Consider the following 23,560-nt stretch of genomic DNA (forward strand, 5'->3'; position numbering starts at 1 on the left):
TGTAGGGGCAAATTGGGTACATTACATGCCAGTTTTCCACAACATGGAAAACCTTGACACGTGACACAGCAGTAAAAAAAAAAAAAAAAAAACACACAATGGGGAGGGAGGGAATGAGGGTCTCCTCTATTTACAGCTGTCAATCAAGGGGGGCAAATTTCTGACTAGCAACAGAACAGAGCACAGTGGTGAAAAGGAAAAAGCCAAATATATGGGCTCTGTGTGATTTGTTTTCCCTTCCTTCCTAAGCTCAAGATCGTCATCAAGGGGGACGACATCAAGATAAATGGCCGTGACGACAGAGTTGCCGAGGAAAAACCTTGCAGTGGTGCATGAAGACGTAACAGAGAAGGTGGGTAAAGTGTGCTAGACTCCAGAGGGATTACTTTTAAACTGTGCTTTGGATTTGAAATAGATCAGTCCTGGAAATTCTCTGACTGGCCTCAATAATCGTCTGGTGCACCCCAGATGACCACCACAGTAGAAAAAAAAACAAAGTGCTTCAATATGGACCGATGGTTGTTATTATATTATTTTTCCCAAACTGAGAAGACCACCAAGTGGATCTAATGTGGCTCGGCAAGCACGGCCATCATCCTAAAATGAAAAATATCTCTCGTCAAAAAGTCAAATAAATACTCCGCTTGATTTGTTTAACATAGACAACAAATGAGGAAGAAGTTGTTGAGTCGCCGACGTGGGTCATTAGTCGGATGATTGGCTTGTTGAGGAGTGAGGAAAAGGCTCTAAATCCATCTGTCAAATGTGTTACCGCACCAGATGATAAACGCGTGACATAACATGGCCAGCATGGCGCGAGTCACCCACTTTCCCCGAGGACAGGCTTGTTTATGTGCTCTGGAGGGCCCCGCGGCTATTGACTTAGCTGGGCCTCCCCTGCAGAGCCTGAGAGGAAAAGACCAGAAGATATTGGCAAACACCCACGGGAACCAGAGACAACTTAAGTTTCACACGTACTTGTACTACGCCGCGACGTTGTCATTTTATCAAGGCTGCTGAGGAAATGTACAGTAAGAAAGTAGCAACCGTGGGCTATCATACAGCAGTGCGCAGCGCTAATGCTAGCATGTGTGCGCTTGTTTTTCCTCTTTTCGAGCTGTGTAACCAAGGAGCCAAATTTAGTTTGTGTTTATGACGTACGTTATGACAAGGTCAAATTTTATACAACTTATTTGTACTATGCAAAGACACTGATACTTTACAACGCAGATGCTAATGCTAATGCTTGACGTACAAAGTGCTTGATATAGTTTACAACAGACATATGTGATTTTTTTTTTTGCACAATCATGATTCGCAATCAGGAATCACAATCTGACCCGAGAAAGACGAAAATTGAAACCGCTTTGGGAATACACGAGTAAAAATATATGAACACTTCAGTTGAAGAGGCTTTAGATTAGATTAGATTATCATTTGTTTGTTTATCGACTTATAAAGATAAATGTCTTTCATAAAAGCCTGACTTCCTGCTCTAAGGCAGCAACAGCCGCCGACGCAGTGACGCACGACAATTCGCCTTGCTTTCAATTCAAAATGTCCCCCAGCTGAAGCTCAAAGCAACTGAAGGAAGTATAAATCTCATTTTCAAAAAGATGGCATCACGTCCTTCGGAAACGTACGTGCAGAGGAACTGATGGACTTTCCCATCCTTTCCTTTGTGTAGATTTAAAAAGTCAACCTTGGGGAGGCCTGACGTAAACAATGTGGCTCTTTGGAGGCCCATAACTGGCTCTTCCCACCACCGTCGACCCCCCCTCACCATCTCGAGAGGGGGGGGTGCTTCCTGTTTGTGTAAAACATTTGTTGTCCTTCGCATATCTGTAAAACAGAAGAGTGTGGAGTGGCGACAGATATTTCACGGGTCAGAGACTTCCATGACGCGACACGGGTACATGTACATTTTTAATTTTTACAATATTATCCAGTAAATACTACAAAATCAACCGAAAATGCTTGAGATTGTAATCTCTAAGAGATAACTGCTTGATTTTGCGTCATCCTGACACGGAAGAACAGGTTGAGTCACGCTAATCAAGGTAGCAACGGCAACAAATATTGTCCAAGCCTTGACATGACTCAAGTCAAGTCCGTCCTTGAGACTACCTACGTAGTTTTGTATACTGATCTGATACAAAACCCGAGTATTGTTCCGACCCAGTCGGAGTCCTGCACATTTTTGTTTGTTATGTCTGGCAAATGGAGACAATTGTATTTCTGGTTACTTGGTAAATGACTGTGGAAAAGTTGACCACAATCCAATTGTAATCACATTACTCCAAAAAAAGCCATTTACCAAACCTCAAATCTAACCCGCGTCAAATGATACAAGCGTCACAGTATTTATGAACCCTCTCGTACTCCAGTGGGTGGTCTTTGTGAGCAGTTGCTGTCTCTACAAGGTATGTCTCTAACTGGATTTCTTCAGACATTTAATCAAATTGTTGGTGTTGAATGGGCGAGGCTTCACCCCTCCTGTTGACAATTTTGCGGCGCATAATTCCGAGTCAGTTTTAGTGCTGTCATTCTGCCTTGAAGCATTGCCACACGAGAGGAAGAACAAAAGCAATAGACACTCAAATATTCTTATTACGGCATTATTCTGCATAAATTGAGTTATTCTGTTATTTTAAAAGGCTGTGATGCTAACGTTGATGCTAACTTGTTAACTTCGCTATGGCATTTTTGAAATGTTAGCACGATGCTTGCAAACTTATTTTAGAAGAAACTATGCTTTTAAATAAAAATTATTTATTTATTTATTTTTATTTATTTGAATAGGGGCAATGCACATTAATGAACATCAGTATAAAAAACAAATATAAATTCAAGGGATTATAGCTACAAAGCTAATGTGTGTAATCCTCTATATTTGGTGATACGTTTGAAATAAAATTCAACTAAATTCAACGATTAGAAGACAGCACTTTATTTCAAAAAGACGTTTAGAGGGATCTAGAATCGTGACGTTTCTTGTAAGAAATGTTGGGCCAGTTCCCAGATGAAAGTGTCAGTTGTAATATCAGACATCAGGTTCTTTTACTTGCTCTTAGACGTATGTGTTCGTTCAATAGTTGAAAGTTTGAGCAGGGTGAAAAAATGTTTTGATGTCGTTAGCGGGCCATTTAAAGTATTGCGTTACGCAGGCGTATGATATTTATTTAGGTTGAGAGGGGCTTACACTAGATTGCGCTCATCTGAAGGGATCTGGGAATAGAATATTAAATTCAAATAGAGTTTGGAATTCAGTCAAAGCCTAACAAATGTTATATAACGCTTGAAAATGGGAGAAATGCTTATAACGTTTGGACATTTATGGGCTTGGAAAGGGCGGCGGCGTGCGAATCAAAACATTATTCCAACGTCAAGCATATGTTGTGGCCGTGTGTAGACAAGACCGCCATTGTTACTTACCTTGTCACAAGGTTTACCATAAACAGTCGGGATTGGTTATCCTAAACTTACCTCCAAAAAAGGGTGAGCGAACATATGGCTGTGGTAAAACACGGAATGTTCAGCTAGAATAACATTTTTTTAAGCATTTAGAAACATTATCCACAATCATAGCGATGGCATTTTAAGAATTTCTGAAAGCAGTAAAACAATTCAGTCAGCAATGGGGATGGGTGAGTTGGCCAATTGATTTGACAGGACTTTTTTTAAAAAAAATTTATAGTAAACTTTTAGCCTGACCGAGCAGCAAATGTTTTTTTAATGCTGCCATTAGAAAACAAGTGTATTTTTTATTTATTTTTATTTCAAGGACTGTGCATAGATGTTTTGATTCAAGGAAACACTTATTTAATCTGTAAAGAAAAAAAAGTAAATTATTTCTGTGGGAGTTGCTGCTGGGAAAAAAACATGAGGGAAACTGTTTGTGCTTCTTTAGTAGTATCAAGAGAAATAAAGTAAACCCCATAAGGAGAAAAAAAAAAAAAAAAGCAAACCTTGGTTCAAACAATGGCATTGTCAATCGCTTTTTCCGTTATCAAAATTGGATTGCCAAGATTTTAGTACTTTTTTTTTTTTTTTTTTCAAGGCCATAAGACTCAACCCTAGACAGCTGGTTAAAAACTTCAGTTTACAAGGACACAGCATCACTCTTAACTGGGCACAAAATGGTGGAAAAATGGGTCCAAGCTAAATGTTTTCAAATGTGGAAGAACTACACCAGATGGTGTTTAGCATTTCAACAATGTATTTAGTGTGTCAAATCAGACATATTGAAAATGTTACCCCAAGAAAATGCGAGTTTAATTTTTAATATTTAATTTCTTGATATTTCTGCCTTGCAAAAATAATCTAATGCAATATTTACAAATCACACCTGACATTTTTGTCATTATTATTGTTGCATTCCAGCTTTTATGTTAAAGAAATGAAAGTCTCGGCCAAGAAGAATAGAAAAAGAATGAAAACAGATTTGTGTATGTGTAAAGAACATTTCTTCCAACTTTCCTCTCTCATAAATCATAACCTGACCAGATTGCTGTACAAATTGTTTCAAAGTAGCTGCACAACAGTATCACGCTTCTAATAATACCCTTATAGTATGACTCATGGTGTCTTAAGTACATTCCCATTTTGAGGTGAAGACATATGAATGCATTTTGGGGGGACGGCGAGGGGCTACGTAACAAAAGTACAGAACACACCAGACAGTGTAGAGGAAGCCACGCTCATCAATAAAACATCAGTCTAGGCCAAAACGTGAGGATATCAAAGTTCACTAACACCGTAATGCAAAACTTTGATTGTGCAACAGCAACAAATGGGAAACACGTGTGAAAACAAAATGTACGTTTCGATATGTGAAGAAGAAATCTTTCTGCTTTTACTGGCGATGAGTCATTTTTCTGTCTGTGACAAAACGTCGGGTGTCATCTTTCCTTGGGCAGGTGGCCGAGGGTAACAGTTTGGCATTTCGAGAAAAAAGTGCCTCCCCGGCTGCCGATAATCGGCGATTCGTCGGATGGCTCGCTTAAGCGTGAATGTGGCTAATGGTGTTATAGGGGATCCGATTAGCGGGAACATGGCCGGAGCGCTGCAGCTCCAGGCGAGGTCGAGTCTGGCCCTCTTCACCTCTTCTTCAATCAAAGTGTTTTTCAAATGGAGCCTATAGAGTGAGATGAAAAATATTTTGAGACGTTAGTCATCACAATGGATCCCCGGCACACATAGTCCGATGAATCGAATAATTATCGAATGACGGTGTCAATTCAGAAGCCCACGAGGAAAGCTTCTCACAATTTTTTTTCTTAACTCTGAAAAAGCGGCCATCTGTTTGCGCTCGTTGCACCCGAGGGGGTGTAAATCGATGTTGCGGCGCAGCGCTAGCTAGCTATTGCCACAACATCCTGGCTCCTCTGTGGAGTATTTGTTTTGTGAAGAGCCCCTCTCGGAGATTCACCGCTCCATACATAACAGACATCCTGAGCCTTCTCGTGGGTCAGATCCACGTTGTTTGATAGTCCGGAGAAGGTGCGGCGGCTAATGAGGGGGGGGATTCTTCATCGGCGGGCGTAATGGACGCCATACGAGACTCGGGAGGTGTAAATGGCTCGGTTGCCGCGTTTCAGGCCCGACCTGACTAATGACAGGCATAAAGACTGAAGAGGCCTCGGGTACATGGCTTCACAAACAACTTTCCCATCTCGCCGTCACCTGTCGGCTTTGTGAGACGATGACTCGGTCACACCTGAGCGCCGGAAAGTCACCCGGCCGGCCGGACTTTTTAAAAAGAACTGTTTGTTTTTCCTTTCTTTCCTCGTTTGTCGATACTCCCTTTGCCGTTGACGGACGCCTCATCCATCACGATTCATTTATGCTGCCACGGCTTCGGACGATGTGACCCACTTCTCATACCTTTAGAAAGAAAAGAATGTTGTCTAGCACTGATGAATGGATGGATGGATAAAAATGACAATTTTTGACCTAGTCGACTATTTGTGAGCATTTCTCGTAAAGCCCGTCGGAGAAAAACGCTGGATGAGTGAGTGACAACTGAATGGTTCTGGAAATGTCATCAGTGAGGGGGGGGGGGGGAAAGTTGAGTAAATAAACTGCCCACCCTTATAATAGCCCCGACCGGCCGTGAGCGAGCTAGCATTGGCTATTAATACAAAGTGATGACAGATCTTGTCACAATCAGAATGCTTGTCGCTTTCATGTTTTGTGGAGGGGAGGGGGACCGGGGTACAATTGATGAAAGATGGGCACAAAAGAGGACCAAGTGAGGAGATACTTGAAGCACTCGGGTGGGATGATTGTTTGGTCTTGGACAATGCATCTTGTCCAAACTTGGTATAGTAAAGCACAAGGATAGAAAGCCAGCTTTGAAGAAAAAAAAAAAAATTGCTCTTCCAATTTCGAGTGAACCTAGCCTGAACGTTTTGGGAATGTGGAAGAACAGGAATGGTCGCCGTTTAATGGCAGGGGATAGACAAACAATCAGTCACACATCTGGACATGTCCACCGTTTCCATGGCGCTAACATGTTTTTGGAGAGCGGGAAGGAAGTCAGACCTGCCGTGGTCGTCAGTCGATGGCGTGTGGCACATATAACCAAGCCCTTTACACATATGGAAACTTTAACGTGTTTTTGGAATGTGGGGAGAAGCCGCAGCATCTGGAGAAAACGCGTTGAAGGGAAGAACTTGTAAAATACACAGTGGAAGCTGAGATTCGAACCTGGAACCTCGGCACTGTGATGCAAACATGCTCACCACTTTTTCCCCTTCCTCTTCCAAATTTACCTTCAATTCTAACCTCAATTTAATTTTCTTATGACTTTTGCTTTTTTACAATCCATTTAAAAAAATAAATAAATCGGTAACTATAACAACCTTCATTTTCAGGTCACACGATGACATGGAACCGCCTTGAAAATGTAATTTACCAGCGAGTGTTGATTTCCAAAAGCCCGCAAGAGAAAGCAGACTTCATATGAGAGAGAAAGTAAGTGATTAAAAGCAGACATGGAGCAAAGAGGGAGGGCTGGATGGAGACTTGCTGTTGTGAAAGATTGTGTTTATTTGTGTGTGGGGGTGTTTGTGTGCACTCAAGAGATGGGCCAGGACAATGTGAGTGTGTAGAAGCTCCAATGTAACTCATTCATCACTTTGTGTGTGTATGCGAGAGGGAGGGGAGGGGTGGGGTAGGGGCTGGGTGGGTATGAGGGGGGGGGCGGTCAGACCGAGTTGGTGTGTGTCGGATGGTATTCCTGCTCGTCTGGCTGCGCCAGTTAAGTCGAATCAGAAGCAACCGGTGGTACACGGCACGGCGGTGGTCTCTCTCTCTTTCCCGCTCTCACAGCATCTCTTCAGGTAAAGACCGAGCTCTCTTTGATTTATTCGTAATTGGAGGGGGGGGGGCTACATTGAGTGACTGCTTCTTTTCCACCTGTTGTTGTTTGGTCAAGTAGTTGATGTGGAAGTAAAAGGGAGTGGAAATCCCAATCCGGCTTGATGAACTCTTCACTTTCCCAGTGAGAGAGTTTTAAGAGCGAGGAAATGGAGACTAGTGTCAATATGGGCCTCTTTTAATGTGGCTTTTAAATGGGGGGGGGTTGATGTTTTTCTGCAAAAGTGACTTGGTTTTTGAAGAGGACCTTGTTTGAGGCAAGGTTCATGCCTAACATTATGTTTTCAAACTCTCATCGGAGTTCATGTAGGGAGACGGGTTTTCTCGCTCGTTCGGGACCATGACCGGTTTTGACATAATTGTCAAACAAGGAATTTAAAACAAAGAGGCCTACGATTCATGAGAGCCAAGTGTATCGTTGTACATGGCATTTCAAGTAAAAAAAAAAAATGATACTAGTAGAGGTGCAAATCAACAATTAATTGATTCTCAAATGAATCTGTGATTCTTTTTTGAAAATCGATTCGTCGGACCTTTGATTTAAAATTATCAATTTATCAAATCAATTTAAATAAAAAAATTGCAAGCATTGCATTTTCTGACTTCTCACGGACTAAACCAAAACAAGAATCAAATCATATTTCTTTGCGCATTTTCTAGACTTTCAATTTGAAATCAATCAAACGAATCGAATAATCAACAACGCAATGGTCAACCGATTATTAAAATGATCGTAGTCATCAAATGTATCAAATTTTTCAATCAGTGATGCAAGTCAACTTTTTCTAGATGAGCCCTAGACAGTCATGAAAGGCATTTGAATAATGTACAAGCTTAAAAACGTTCTCGCTATGTCTGTCTGTCTGTCTGGTATGTCTGTCCCCCAGTTCTGGGGGTTGTGCCTTCAATTTGCATGTTTCAACGACGCTTTCAGTCATAGTCTGGCTTCCTCCAACATTCCAAAAAACCTGCATGTTAAGATCATTTGGTTAGATCCAGTTGGACTGAGCATCTGTGACCCGGCTAGACCAAGAAAGTGCTCAATTCGATTTTGATTTGAAGGCTTCGTATTGTTGTTTTGAAATGTGTTCTATGAACGGATGTGAGCTTTGGATGGGACAACATCTCCAGGAGCATTATGATGCTTATCTTGGTGCTTGCTATTCCAAGCCATGCAGAACTGCACTGAATCATATTGACAACACTTTGGAGTCATTTGCAGTCAATCAAACTGAATGCCGTCTTTGTTTTTTATTGGCTCTCATGAGTGAAACTGGCGTCAGTGTGTTCCGTTATTGGTTAGCATGTCTGACCCACAGTTTAGTTTGGAGGCTCTGGAGTTCAAAGTTTGGCCCAGACCATCATGTGTGAAGTTTTTTTTTTTTTTTTTTTTTTTTAGGGGCTTAGTGATTCTTCCAGGCCTCGAGTAACTATTTTTACCCTCTGAAAATTGATGAGCAGCAAATGTTGTGATATTTTGGAGTTGGTGAGACAGACGGACTTCCTCCCACTGCTTTGAGACTGAAAATGAATGGCGCATGCTAGTTCGCAGATTTAGAAATCGCCAGCAAACAAAAGATGGACTTGATTGTGTGATTTCACACTTGATGGGTGGCCGGGTACTGGAGAGCCAAATATTTATAAGCAAACAATCCATCAGCTCTCTCTAGTGTGTAATTCTTTCTCATTTTCATGACAAAAGTGAACGTTGGAGGCATGGAAACGATCAATGAGCTAGCCGGTACTATTTAGGCAATGACGCATGCACATGTACTTGAATGAAGAATGCAGATGGCGTGCTCCCTTTTAAGCAGCTGTCATCGTCATTGTGTGGATGGATCCAATTGGACCCTCGGTCACGTTTCCTTCCGTCCATTACGGGTCGAGACTTCACACCCGACTTAAAACGTCACAATCTGGAATCAGATGGTTTTCAACAATTGGGTTGCTGACAGCAAGTAAAGAATTCAATAGTAGATGGAAAAATACACAAATATTCAGAAAAGAATATATAAATATATCTATATATAATATAAAAATAATTTTAAAATTATAAATAAATAATGGGGCGACAATAAAAAATTAAATATATATATTCAGAAAGATATATAAATATATGTATATATATATAATATAAAATAATTTAAAAATTATAAATAAAATATGAGGCCACAATAAAAAATAAAATAGCAAAAAAAAAAAAACGTTCACACAAATGCAGTGGATTTTTTCATGATGGATTTTTTTTTTTTTTTAAATCTAAAATATTGTAAATGTTTAATTGGGCAGCATTCTAGCACGTTTGATGGGAGCGCCCGTCAAGAGGAAACCTACTTGATGACGGCCTGGTATCAATCATTAACTCCATCAAGCCCACATCACGCTTGGCTGTGTGTGTGTGGTCAACCTCGCGCACGCTACGCGGGTGGCGTGTGGAAAGCGTGTGGAAGGCGGGAGTCGTTGCGCAGCCCAAGGGCAGCCTTGCATATCTCCGTTGATGGGAAGCATGTTTTTTATTTACTCGCTCAAACCTGGGCTGTGATTTCACTTGGACACAAACTTCCCATGATCCTAGTTGGAGGTTGTTTCTAAATACAGTGGATATAAAAAGTCTACACACCCCTGTTCAAATGCCAGGGTTTTGTCATATATATAAAAAAAATTATCCCTAAAAAAAGATACATATAAAAAACTTTTTTTTTTCAAGGGGGAGAAAAACCCTTGTTTGTAGACTTTCTTTCTCCACTGTACTGTAAGTAAAAATGTTGGCTGTCAATAGTCATTCTTTCAGGCAGTGGGTTTCTCACCCCCAACATCCTGCTATTGCTGTCTTGATTGTTCACCATAAGCCTTGCCTGACCTTTATGCTTCTTCCCTGAAGGAGGAGGATGTAGCTTCGACCTCCATGTTTACCTTCCTGTTTTGCGGTCACCCTGGGTTTATAGCACCCATTCTGTAATGTGCCATATCGCCATATCTCGGCTTTTAAAAAATCACCAGCTTCTGAGCACCCAGCTCCCGTCTGTCACACCTCGTTGTTTGCCTTGATGCACTTCCCTCATGGAAAAACACTTCAAATTCTCATAAAATCATAAACTGGGCACATGGTGGAGATTTTCAGACCTTATTTACAGAGGCGCTTATCGTAAATCCTTTGCGAAACGAAAGATTTTGTCGGAAATGCCTCAAAAGTAACATTCGGACATTTTATTAAGAACACCTGTGGCGCAAACCGCTGCCTTAAAAAGGAGCCACGATCGATGCGGAGATCTATACGCCGTTTAAAGTGACCCCAAATAAAGTTTTGCTGTTCTAGGAGGCTTTTTATGGCCACCTGAAGCTCAACTGCTACTCTAATCATTAACAATGGAAAACAACCTACTGTACAAGTAAATAACAAAGCAATGACGTGCAATGCCCTGGCCCCTGTGCAGGAAAGCGTGCAAGATAGACCATCATTGTGTCGTCGTTGGCAGTGCCAAGTCGACCTGAGCAATCCACAACCTTAACGATACGCTTGTTGTTCCTCACCAAAGTTGGGAAGATTAAATTGTTCTGCTAGAATGGAGTGGAATCGGCTTCCATTACTTTTGATGAATTGTACATTACCCGAAAAATTGTTGTATTATGTAAAGTTAATTATTGGACTAATATTTTTGATGCCACTTTATTGTTGTCAAGAAAAATAGCAAAGCGCTTACTCAAAAAAAATCCATTAACAGCGACTATCATTATTTATTTGTGTATTATAGGAATAAATGCAGAAATGTAACACTTGATTTATTTTGTCTTCACCCATTATTCAATGACAAAATATTTGAATATTTCTCATCTATGATAGATACAAAAAAATACATAAATATAAAACGAACGAGCCATTGCCACTGAACTACAATATTATCTTAAAGCAATACTGACCCCTTGTGGTAATAGTGAGCTGTCAAATGCCCGTTTGAGCACTTTATCAAAATGCCAATAATAATACAGTTTACACCACACAAAAAATATACATTCATAATTTCATTTTTTAATTTTATTTTTTATACTTAAAATTATATTTCAGCTTTAATTTTGCCACAATACTTCACAAACGCTTCTTTTGCGGCATTAGTATGTGAACCACTGACAAATAGAGTGGGCAAAGGTATTTTTGGTGAATGAATAGATTTATTGCAAAAAAAAACAATAATCAATATTTAGTTCCAATGTTCACATATAGGGGGCAGTCCATTTGCACACAGCTTCTTTTTTTTTTTTTATAGAGCCGATGGGTGTTTGGGCTAAACTTTTAGTGGTGGACATTCAAAAGGCAAACAAAACTTTAAATCACTTTCCCCACAAAGCTGCATTGAAAAAAAACCCACAACAGTTCTCAGTGACTCATTTATTTAGCGTATGCCGCGACAATTATTTTAGGCCAACTAATGAAGCCCACAGAGCCATTAAACATAAAAACAGGTAGTTTGATTTCATCTCTCTTGCCCATACAAATGGAAACAAAGGCTCACCACCTTCAGGCTAATTTTCCACCACACGCAGGTTTGGTTTTCTCACCGTCGGGCCAAAAAAAAAAAAGTTTCCAGAGAGCCGAATCCCCGCTGTCTTGTTTGTTTAGGTGCACGCTGATTAGAAGTTCTCACGCTGAGGCACAACGTATCGAGGCGAGCTTTTTTCAAACGTGTCTTCTTATACCTTTTGTGTTTTAATGGCGCGCTTAGCCGAGCTTGGGAGCTTTAACACAGGCCGTAACGCACAGGGACCGAAATGGAAACTAAAATCCCTGATGTGGTTTTCTTGGACATTAAAAAAAAAAAAAAACATCTGCTCACCAAAGCATACAGACACATTTTATCCTGATGAGCGAGAACTGGACATCAAATTTCATCATTTTATATTGCAACAATTCATTTCAAGGCAACCTCGGCTCTCCAGCACTTTGTGCAGAAATGAAATTGTCGAATTATTAATAAGGTTCTCCTTCTGGGGTCCACCCAGATGGACGGACGGAATGTAACCGTTCATTAGCCTATTCATTAAATGACGAGTCAGGACGTTGAACATCTGAGTAACGATGTTCCTCAGGAGCATTTTTGGAATATACGGGCATTTGACATCTGTTTTTTTCACGGCCTCCTCTTTTAGCGAGGTAGCATAAAGCGTAAGGATGCTTTTAATGCCGGGTTCCGTAATGAGCTCGCGTGTAAGGGGTGAGCGCTTTTGTGTGGATTTAGCGTTTATGGGCCGTGCTGGTGCCAGAGGTGGCAATAGTACGAGCACTCAAAATAGTTGCTCTCTTTTATTGACTTGCATAGTGCTCATACTGAGAAGACAGACGGTGGGGGGTGGGGGCTGGACACGTTATCCAAACGACTTTCCATAATTTGCTAATGTTTATTAAAAAAAAAAAAGAAATCATCATTCAACAAAACCTTCTGCCATTTTCTGATGTCTTTTTTTTTTTTTCTCGTGACTTCTTTATAGGACAAGCTACAGCAACTTTGGCCCAAGGCTTATTTAAAAGTTCTAAAAGCTGTCCGCGGAATCCAAGCGGCAGAATGGAGAACGTGACAGCAAGGACGACCAAGGAGATCAACCTGACATGCGGCATGTCCGGAAATCACGATATCATTTTCACCTTGGTGCCCATCGTGTACAGTTGTAATTTCGTCATCGGCATGGTTGGTAATTGCATGGTGGTGGCCGTCATCTACTGCTACATGAGGCTCAAGACGGTGGCCAATATCTTCGTGCTCAACCTGGCCGTGTCCGACTTGACTTTCCTCATCACGTTGCCCATGTGGGCCACGTTCACCGCCACGGGCTACCACTGGCCCTTCGGAGGGTTTCTGTGCAAAACCAGCGCCGGGCTGGCCATGTTGAACTTGTACACCAGTACCTTCTTCCTCACGGCGCTCAGCATCGACCGCTACCTGGCCATCGTGCACCCGGTGCGCTCGCGACGCTTCCGCACGGTGGCCTACGCCCGCATCACCTTCGTGGTGGTTTGGCTGGTGGCCTTAGTCCTCAGCGTTCCCACCGCCTTGACGCGGGACGTGCTCAACGTGGCCAACACCAACAACACCTTGTGCGGCGTCCTTCACCCGACCTCGGAGAACCGCGAGAGACTCAAGGGTCTCCTCCTGGCCATCAGCCTCATGAAAAGCCTGATGGGCTTCCTGGTGCCCTTCGTCATCATCATCACCTGTTACTGCCTGATCGGGCGAGCACTGGTGGGCGCCAGGCACATCCAGAAGAGCTCGAGGTCTCGCGACGATGAAGTTCTGCGGATGCTGGCCGCCGCCGTCCTGGCGTTCTTCCTGTGCTGGATGCCGCACCAGGTCTTCCACTTGCTGCAGGTTCTCACCCAACTCATGAAGGTGGAGAACTGCGCCTTGGTGGAAATCATCGACACGGCCATGCCCTTCACCATCTGCCTGGCTTATCTCAACAGCTGCGTCAACCCCATCGTTTACGGCTTTGTGGGACGCAACTTCCGCAAGAACTGCAAGCGGCTGCTGCGATGCTCGCCGGCCAGACCCACCGGGGGACACCCCAGCATCAGCTCCAAGATGAGCGCCTTGTCCTTTCGGGCCTCCGAGGCTCTGAGCCTGACCGCCCTGAAGAGCAAAGCTTCGTCCGATGGGAAGTAACAGGGGAGGGGGTGAGGGGATTACAGAGGCTGAAGAAGAAGACATTCCGTGGTCGGAAATGCTAAAGCATGCCAAGTCTGTCTTGATGTCCTGTAGCATGCTGGTCCATCACTTACAAAGAAAAAAGCATTTTCCCTCCCTTGTGATCTCAGCAAAATAGTTATAACAAAATGGTGGTTTTGGTGTCCAATTTCTTGCATGGGTCTTTTCGTTTGCATGCAGCATGTGAAGTGAGGCCATGAGGACACGGCGTCGTCATGCTTAGAGGTCATCAAATGTATCGTGTGTGTGCAATCGGAAGAAAAACGTCATTTGTGAAGCGATAAATGTGGCGTCAATGTACTGTACGACAAAAATATCGAGGAGGCTTTTTGGTGGTTGTACTGTCCAATCCGCTCCTCGTGAAAATATACTTGGTGGTAACAATGTAAAAAAAAAAAAAAAAAAGGTTCAAAGGGTCTGTGGTATTTAAATATGTCGATATATTGTTTTTTACGTCTGTGTACAGTTGTGAATATGTGAGAATATAAATACAAATATAACATTAAAATGGATACTAATCTATATTTTTTTTACTTCTTTGCTTGATTATGAAATATGTCATCATTCCTAAAAATGTCACCTTGCAAGTTTCAACACCTCGGTTGTATTAATGATTGACCTATGCATGTCGGGACTGATTACAAATGACAAGGGGGGGGGGGGGGGGGCGGGGGTCAAGGGTGCTTATAAGAGCCTCACAGCGACCACGTCAGCCCGACTTGCCATCATGAGGATCCTCCTGCTTCTCGGACTGGTCGCCGTGGCCTTGGCGGACATCGCTCGCTTCGACGGGTAACATCTCCCAAATCTTCTGTCGAAAAGACAATTCCATTTTTCTTTTCCATACCAAACACGCTGAGCAAATCATAGTTTTTGCTCGTGCCGCATACTGTGACAAGTGGCTGCGATCCATCACGGCTGGCGCTGGCTTCTGATCCAGTTCAATTAGCCTCCCATCAACTTGGAGTATTGCAATTTTCCATGCGGTGGCAAACAAGAAAGTTGTCATCTTCGGGAGGTCTTCGTTACGCCCCGCTGTGACGCACTTTATCATCGCCGTATCATACCGAGATCCTTTTCTTGTATTTATCCAAGTTTGACTGAGCTTGAAGAGTTTTCTCCAGAATAAATTCATGAATACAATTTCTCTCCAGCGAACAAGTGCTGCGTCTGAAACCAGTTTTGGACCAACATGTGACCCTCATCAAGAACCTGGCACAGAGCATCGAGGTAGACTTTCAACTCTTACGTACCCTCATCGCTGTAGCTGAAGCACGATTGTCTTTTTTTTTTTTGCCAGGTGGATTTCTGGAAACCCGAGAGTGTCGAGCTGGTGACCATCGACACGGACGTGGACATCCGTGTGCCCGCTTTGTACCAGGACATGGTGCTCACCATGTTGCTGCAAAGTGACATGGAGCATGAGTAAGAGACTAATTCTCCCGTCAAGCTAGCATTAGCATTTTGGGGCTAAATGCCTTTTTTTAAAGGGTGCTCATCGACGACCTGCAATCTGCCGTTGAGGACCAGGCTGACAACAAAGCTTCACCCCGAAGCCACAGCTACACCAATTACAACAATTGGGACAAGGTAAGAAGAAGTGGAATGCCTCTTTGTAGCTTTTTTTTTTCTCCTCAATCTGCAATTTTTTTGTTCTATTAGGTCCAAGCATGGATTGCATCCATTTCTTCTTCCAACCCGAGCCTGATCAGCAAGCAGGTGATTGGGAAAACCTTCGAGGGACGCCCCATGACTCTCCTTAAGGTCAGGCCTTTTGAGCAGCAGATCTCATCATGGAACACGATCTCATCTGACCATTTGTCTGTCCACGCTAGCTCGGCAGAAAGTCCAACTTCGCCAAGCCCGCCATCTTCATGGACTGTGGCATCCACGCCAGGGAGTGGATCTCGCCCGCTTTCTGCCAGTGGTTTGTCAAAGAGGTCCGAGCCAAAGAACCCCTCTGGTTTCAAAATGACGAATGTTATCCTCAACGCTTTTGTGTCTTCAGGCTTTGTCCACCTTCGGCAAAGATTCTCAGATGACCAACCTGCTCAACCAGATGGACGTCTACGTTCTTCCAGTCTTCAACATTGATGGCTATGACTACACCCACAAGAGAGTATGTGGCCAGCCCCCCCCCCCCACCACCACCACCACCACAAAAAAAAGATGACTGTGTTTGTGCTGAATGCTTTTAGAACAGAATGTGGAGGAAAACCCGCTCCAGGAGATCTGGATCCAGCTGCATCGGAGCCGATCCTAACAGGAACTGGAACGCCGGCTGGTGCAGTGAGTAGAATGAAGATGATGGTGACACACTTTTAGGTGTCAACGGAGACGACAATCAAGGTCTTTATTTCAGCCATCGGAGCCTCCAGCAATCCCTGCAGCGACACCTTCTGCGGCTACAAACCCGAGTCGGAGATTGAGGTCAAGAATGTGGCCGACTTCATCCGCGCCAACAAGTCCGTCATCAAGGCCTACATTACCATCCACTCGTACTCGCAGCTGCTGCTCTTCCCTTACTCGTACACGTACGAGCTGGCTGCTCACCACAGCGAGCTGGTCAGTACCAAAACTTTTGTCTCTCATTTGGGAGGATCCAGTTCGTTTACACTCGTACCTCCAGTCGCTAATGCTTGGCCATCTTTTTGACATTCGAAAGGAGACGAAGAACAAAAGAAGACTCGCAGATGAGGAATTTCATTTCTCGAGCGTGCCTTGATTTCATTTCCTGCCGGGCGCCGCCGCAATTTCCGCAATAATACGTTGCACGTGCATGTTTTTTGCCGTTATCATCTGGATTGAGTTCATGGCTTCTCGTCCATCTTTAAATCTTAACTTGCAAGCAATTCCACTCGTAAATTCAAGTGCGTGTTTTTCTGTTTTTTTCTGATCCACCAAAGTTGAAGAAACGCGGTGCAAACTTCTCCTGATCTCTAGTAGTGTAGAAAACATGCTGACTCGTGTCTTTTTTTCTTTTCTCCTACGTATTCATTGCAGCTGAAGATCGCTCAGGGAGCTTCTGCCGCTCTTCGCAGTCTGTACGGAACCCGTTACACCAGTGGACCTGGTGCAGCGACCATCTGTGAGTAAAACTGACAAACCGTGGAAGGCTTGACAGTCTAGTTGTCTCTCGACCAAAACCATGCTAGGCTAACCTTAGCTTCTCTGTATACAAAGCTTGTCTCTGTCTGTTTACGTTCCCTCAGACCCGGCCGCCGGAGGCTCTGACGACTGGGCCTACGACCTGGGTGTGAAATACTCCTTCACCTTTGAGTTGCGTGACACCGGTCGTTACGGTTTCCTGCTCCCCGAGTCTCAGATCAAGCCCACGTGCGAGGAGACCATGCTGGCCGTCAAGCACATCGCTGCTTATGTGCAGAAGAACCTCTATTAAAAAACTGAGCGGGACCAGAGAAGCAAAGGACCCCCGCCAACAAGTTCTCCAGCCTCCCCCCTTGGCCCCTGGCAACCTCTCCGCCATCTCCAACCCCCGTATCCATGGGAACGGTCACCACCCGCCATGTTTCCTTGCTGTGCTTGAGAGAATGTCAAGATGAGTGTGAACAATAAAATCAATGATCCATCCCCACGTGGTGAATCAAAGCTTTATGTGAGTATGATAATAGAGTGTCTGCTGCTTCGTCTGATGGGAGGAGGGAACAAATGTAGAATAAAACACTCATGTATAGCTAGTAAAAACAATGGGCCCACTATACAGGCTTCGCTGCATTCAATTTAAAATGATATAGTTTGGTGAGGCGGGGTAACAATACACTACATTTATTTAGTCAGCCAAGGCCTCTGTGGAGTTTAAGAAAAAAAAAGTGAGCCAATAAAACTGATTGCTGTGGATCATTTCCATTTATTTTTTTTTGGAAACTGGACAACAACAAAAAATATAGCGTTGTATTTTGCAGCTAAAAATATTAATTATGAAGTAGTACCTAAACAAAACGAAAAACAAATACTAACTCCATATGCGTATACAGAAGACACGTACATCCGTTTTTTTCTAACGTAAAATACACTAAACCTGTTGGGAAACACTAAGTCATGCATTTGCCGTACTTCTTTGTGTCCACAAGGTGACGCCAAAGCATCACATTTAGGCTTCATCCACTTTGTGGACGGTTCCTTGATATGTCCGACACTGCAACATTCTTCAAATATTTTCAGAGCACCGCAACACTGCTTTACACACATTCCAATGTGAAGCCGTTTAGTATATATAAAATAAAAAAAATAAAAAAGGATCTAAGATTAACTCTTCTAAGTTTTAGTGGAATCGGATCAAGGATTTTCAAAAGATTGGCCCTATTTACTATTTATCATTTGGCTGTCACTGTGCATCATTTGCGGAGCTGTATTATCACGCTATTTCTGGTCACTTAATTACTCTATTTATAAAACAAAAATATGTAATTTGGGGTAGTTTTTGTTTTGCTGGAGCGGCTCCAACCACTGGAGACAAATTCATAGGGGGTCAAGGCAAGTGATTAAGGCTGGTAAAGTTAATTAGCTTTTAAGTTGGGGTTACAAGCTCGTGTTAGAATTGTTATTAAGGTTTCAAATCAAATTTTGGAAGCATGTGTGCGTGCGTGGACAGGAGACAGGACACACGGGACACCCCCATTCCCAGTCACATGACGCTGACCACTGTCCCATTGCTATAAATGCACCACGGTAAAATTTAGTCGCTCCTTTTCGTTTGCAAGCCAAAGCTGCCCTGAGTGTACGTGCGTGTGTGCGGTGGTCGCGTCCAAGAAGCTACGAAGACGTAGCTTGGACTTTCTTCCTTCAGTCATGGCAGGTATGTGACAACGGAACGCGACTTTTTTTTTCCCAAATAACGCGATACTGTCCAAGGGGCGAGACCTGACACTTGAAGTGCGTGCGTGAGACGAGCATGGAAAAGTTTGTACTGGAATTTAAAACCACGCGCCGAGGTAAAATGTCACCGGAGTGACGAAGCGCGATTTCTACGTGGAGTGCGTGTCGTCATTTTAAACTCGAACTCATGTGTGTAGAGGTTTTAAGTGATCTCTTTTACGTTAAATGTCAGTAGCGTGTCGATCATTTGACGTCATCACTCGTACTGTCGTCACAAGACGCAGTGACGTCAAACAATTGAACAATGTGCAGTATTTGTTCCTTTAATTTTGCATGTTAATTTAAAAAAAAGGTACTGTCAAAAGTGACTAATACGCTATTGAATATTTTCATTTTACTTGTGTTGCTATGACGTCATAACCCTGTCAAATAACACAATGTTGTTGTTTTTTTTTGCTAGCCCGTATAGTTCCATAACATGGTAACATAACATTTGGTTGCCATGACAACTGAACATGGGTTGTCGGGTTGTGGCGATCATTATTGTTCAGTTTCACCTAACGTTCCTTAAATCCAATTTGACAAATAATTCTAGCAACATGTGAGGCAATTTCTTGAAGAATTACGACTGTATTTCGGTGTCACTTTGTGTGCTATTACAAGACATCGCTCACTTTACGGCAAATAAAATGGATGCCAAATGTTCCTGTCAGAGAGGGTGGTTAGCAGTTTGATGTATTGTTTCGTATTATCTGCTATTATTTGACAGCTGGTACAAAGCCCGGCTATAAAATGGGTGGGTTGCGTCAGGAAGGGCATCTGGCATTACGACCTGTGCCAGACAAATCATGTGCGTGCCTCGCTGGGGCAACCCGTGACGGGACAATCCGAAAGTAGCAACAACAACCACAACAACTCCATAGCTGACACTCTTTTCATATTTCAAAGGTTATTAATACACAAGGGAGCCATTTGAAATGTTGCTTAAGAATTTACAATGCCTACAGACCAAGCTTTTGTGACGTTGGCTACCAATGACAGCTATGCGAAGGGAGCCATGGTTCTGGGCCAGTCCCTGCGCCGCCACAAAACCTCCAAAAAGTTGGCGGCCCTCATCGGACCCCAGGTGTCTGAAGAATGCCAGTAAGGAATCTCCATTCCCATCCCAATCATCAATCCTATGTTGTTGTCTGACGCTTGAAAAACCGTCAGGTCCGTGCTGAGGAGGATCTTCGACGAGGTTCGGCTGGTGGACGTGCTCGATAGCGGCGACGTGGCTAACCTGGAGCTGTTGAAAAGGCCCGAATTAGGCGTGACTTTCACTAAACTCCACTGCTGGACGCTCACACATTACTCCAAGTGTGTCTTCATGGATGCAGACACTCTGGTGAGACAAGCATGTTAAATCAATTTGAAAAAAAAAAGTGCCTGAGCATGTTTTCCATCTCAGGTGCTTTCGAATATAGACGAGCTCTTTGACAGAGAAGAACTGTCAGCTGCCCCCGATCCCGGCTGGCCTGACTGCTTCAACTCGGGCGTGTTTGTTTTTCGTCCGTCTGTGGAGACTCATGACAAACTCCTTCAGTACTGCACAGAACACGGCAGCTTTGACGGTAAGCAAACTTGCGCAAGTCACGGGGGGGATTTACCACTGTCAGTGTACCAAAAAATTAGCATTGGTGTTTTGTTTTTGTTTTTTAATTCTTCATCTAGGCTGACACATGACTGGAAACTGCTTTGACCTTTTAGCCAGAATGGCACTTAAGCTTTCCATCACTCTACAGATTATGAATGATATTTTTAAAAGATAACGGAGATAGCTATGGGATCCGGTGTGTCTTCTCCCTGCGTGCCTGGCTCCAAATACACAACAATAAATTGGCAGGATATCAATATCATGACTAGCATTTTTTTTAAAAATAATATCGAGATACGGTCGTGTTATTCCCAGTCCCCCCCCCCCCCCCCCTTCAGGGACATCAGACTTCGAAAGAAACGTTAATGAAGAGAGTAGTTCATTGAGTTGACTGCAAATATCAGTAAATCGGCGCCGGTGCGTTACCTGAATTATTCCCATCCCTTGAGGGATAATGTTATTTTGTCAGGGGAAAAAAAAACCAAAGTGCACTAGGTATCATCGCCATAAAGCAAATGAGGGATGAAACGATGCGCTTGAAACTTTTCTAAAGCAACGGAAGTCAATTAAGACGCCGGCGCTAACTACCTTCCTCGCTTGATGACTTACAAGCATTATTTGCAGAATATTTCACGACGGGAACTTGGATATGGCTTCTATAATGGAGTAAAGGGCAATTAACAAAGAAAGACATTATAGCTGTTATAATCTTTAAAAGTGAGCACCGCACCCCCGTTGACATTTAACAGATGCTTTGAGTGTAAATGTGTTTTGTGTGCTCTTTTTTTTTTTTTTTTTTATGAAGGAAAATGACTCATGAAACATCATAAATGCAATTAAACCGTGAAGAATGGTAAAAACTAATCAAAAATCCAGGGCGCGCCCGCTCGGATGTTTTCACTTTAGGCTGATTGTTTGTCATTTTGGAAATGCAATAGAAAAAAAAAAAAAACCTCTGCACGCTACCTGCTAAGCAATGATGCCCTCAGGAGCGGGTGGAAACTGACAAAGAACAACTTTGGAGTTGAATCACTTACTTGGACACAAATGGAGCTTTCAAGAACTCCAAAACTGCAAAGTTCACGAGCACTTTGATAATGTTGGGATCCATCAGGAGTCGTCCCGATCGGTTATTGTCAAACCTCCCATTGAATAAATTTATAGCAAGCAGCTTTTCCTATTTCTAGCAACACACTGATCTTTGATATTTGCCACGATGAGGAAGAGGCTTGGGTGTCAACTGTAACGCTCGTGTGACACATACTGTAAAGCTCTGGCCGCCAACTGTGAAATGAAGCAGCATATATGTACTGTATGTACACTGTGTATTAAAAAGTCAGCTTTCATATCCAGATGAAAATCATACCGAATCATATGGATAATACTTCCATAGATGTCAACGATTTTAATAGCGCAGGTAGAAGAATTAAGAATTGTCGGATTTGGAGCTAATCCTGATGCCTTCCTTCTGTTTTAGGGGGAGATCAAGGAGTACTGAACGGTTTCTTCAGCGACTGGGCCACGGCTGACATTTCAAAACATCTTCCCTTCATTTACAACCTCAGCAGCATCGCCATTTATACGTACCTACCGGCTTTCAAGCAGTATGTGTCCCACTTTGCTGACATATTGGAGCGGGTGCCTTGAATATTTGGAACGGGCAACGGGTGGGGTGATAAATGTAGCCGTCAATGGTGCACAAAAGAGGCACGGGGGGCATTGAGTTCTTTTTATAAAGTTGCAGCGTAAAATCATACGACAGTGTCTGCCGTGACGAGGCGTACGCAAATCACGGGCCGGTAATCACACGCTGACACGGAGTTGAGAGCGACTTGAGTATTGCGACGGCTGCAACTCCGGATTGGGTTTCCACCCCCAACAGCTGATAGCAAATCCCCAAATAGAGCCGTTTATTTAAAGACCTTTTATGTTTACCACTCAGCCAGGTCATTGTGCGTCCACTCTTGTGGCTGTGCAACCCCCCCCCCCCCCCCCCCCCACGTTGTTGTTTTTTTTTTTCCTGGCAATGCAAGACCGATAAGCGTGTTTTTCCCAAATCGAAACATTCGTTGATGCAACTCGGTCTCCTTTCAGCTACGGCGCCAACGCCAAGGTGGTCCACTTTTTGGGGAAGACCAAACCTTGGAATCACGGCCTGGATACTAAAAGCAAAGGGATATCCGGCGGAGCGCACCCCTCCTTCCTCCTGGACTGGTGGGCCTTGTACTCGGCCAGCGTGGTGCCGATGCTCCAAGAGCAATACGGAGAGCGGGCCTTCCACTCGGAATGCGTCGGTGAGGTAACTATACCGTCCGTATTTTATTTTTTTTTTTTCAATGTGATTCGCTTGGTTTCAATCATGACAGATGATGTAAATATGATTGTTGTTATGTATTTCTGGTGGTGGATGATGTTCCTGATTTTCCCGTAAAGTTCCCCTACATGGTTACTTTTGGCAGCGTACAGGTATGGAAGAAGCTCAACTCAAGCAAATCAAAGCTTGTTGGCTTTGCTTCCACCTCACATCAAGCTTCTGCAGCAGCTTCTGCAGCATTCATTTCTTCTGATGCTTTTTTTTTTTTTTACAAAGTGTCTTAATTGGGACTCATAGGCTATTTTCACTGGTTTCCTCAGGCCATGGAGGAGAACCTGGCGGCCGCAGCTGCAGCCGTCCACCTGTCGCCGCCACAGCTGCAACAGCAGCAAGAGCAGCAGCCGTCTTCTGAGGAACGCAAACAGAAATGGGAGCAAGGCCAGGCGGACTACATGGGGACAGACTCCTTTGACAATATCAAAAGGAAGCTCGATACTTTCCTCAAATGAGGGGGGAGGGAAAGTGGATTGAAATGAATTGAGAAGCTTTATCTAGATCCAAGTAATGCTTTGCCGCCATGTTACAGCAACAAGAACCCTCTTGAAATTGGTGCATCATTTGTTTGCAGTTTTATTTTTGTGTGATTTCTTTCATAAATAAAATACTATAATAATGTTTTTCAATCAAACTACTTGACTA

General features: G+C 43.3%; 3 protein-coding genes across 9 annotated transcripts; all 3 read left to right on the forward strand.

The window, feature by feature from the left end:
* Positions 1-297: 297 nt before the first annotated feature.
* Positions 298-14,552, forward strand: agtr1b (angiotensin II receptor, type 1b). Of its 5 annotated transcripts, XM_085939298.1 has the most exons (3): positions 298-352; positions 6,879-6,978; positions 12,865-14,552. In XM_085939298.1, exon 3 carries the CDS (start codon positions 12,939-12,941, stop codon positions 14,031-14,033), a length of 1,095 nt encoding a protein of 364 aa, XP_085795424.1. In that variant the 5' UTR covers positions 298-352; positions 6,879-6,978; positions 12,865-12,938; the 3' UTR covers positions 14,034-14,552. The 5 variants fall into 5 exon arrangements, with proteins under 5 accessions (XP_085795424.1, XP_085795423.1, XP_085795421.1 ...); XM_085939297.1 differs by lacking the exons at positions 298-352; positions 6,879-6,978 and adding an exon at positions 7,280-7,346; XM_085939295.1 differs by lacking the exons at positions 298-352; positions 6,879-6,978 and adding an exon at positions 11,651-11,922.
* A 250-nt stretch (positions 14,553-14,802) lies between these two features.
* Positions 14,803-17,670, forward strand: cpb1 (carboxypeptidase B1 (tissue)). Its single transcript, XM_085938985.1, has 11 exons — positions 14,803-14,867; positions 15,230-15,305; positions 15,376-15,500; positions 15,566-15,665; positions 15,738-15,839; positions 15,911-16,015; positions 16,084-16,194; positions 16,274-16,364; positions 16,438-16,640; positions 17,079-17,163; positions 17,288-17,670. Exons 1-11 carry the CDS (start codon positions 14,803-14,805, stop codon positions 17,473-17,475), a joined length of 1,251 nt encoding a protein of 416 aa, XP_085795111.1. The 3' UTR covers positions 17,476-17,670.
* A 1,059-nt stretch (positions 17,671-18,729) lies between these two features.
* Positions 18,730-23,552, forward strand: gyg1b (glycogenin 1b). 3 transcript variants are annotated; one of them, XM_085938999.1, is made up of 7 exons: positions 18,730-18,891; positions 19,919-20,054; positions 20,124-20,298; positions 20,362-20,524; positions 22,025-22,151; positions 22,642-22,846; positions 23,182-23,552. In XM_085938999.1, the coding sequence occupies exons 1-7, from the start codon at positions 18,885-18,887 to the stop codon at positions 23,368-23,370; spliced, it is 1,002 nt and encodes a 333-aa protein (XP_085795125.1). In that variant the 5' UTR covers positions 18,730-18,884; the 3' UTR covers positions 23,371-23,552. The 3 variants fall into 3 exon arrangements, with proteins under 3 accessions (XP_085795125.1, XP_085795123.1, XP_085795124.1); XM_085938997.1 differs by lacking the exon at positions 18,730-18,891 and adding an exon at positions 18,925-19,027; XM_085938998.1 differs by lacking the exon at positions 18,730-18,891 and having other exon boundaries at positions 19,909-20,054.
* Positions 23,553-23,560: the final 8 nt, after the last annotated feature.

Source organism: Syngnathus leptorhynchus, chromosome 19 (genome assembly GCF_054491065.1).
Source record: "Syngnathus leptorhynchus isolate UIUO chromosome 19, UIUO_Slep, whole genome shotgun sequence".
Taxonomy (NCBI): Eukaryota; Metazoa; Chordata; class Actinopteri; order Syngnathiformes; family Syngnathidae; genus Syngnathus; species Syngnathus leptorhynchus.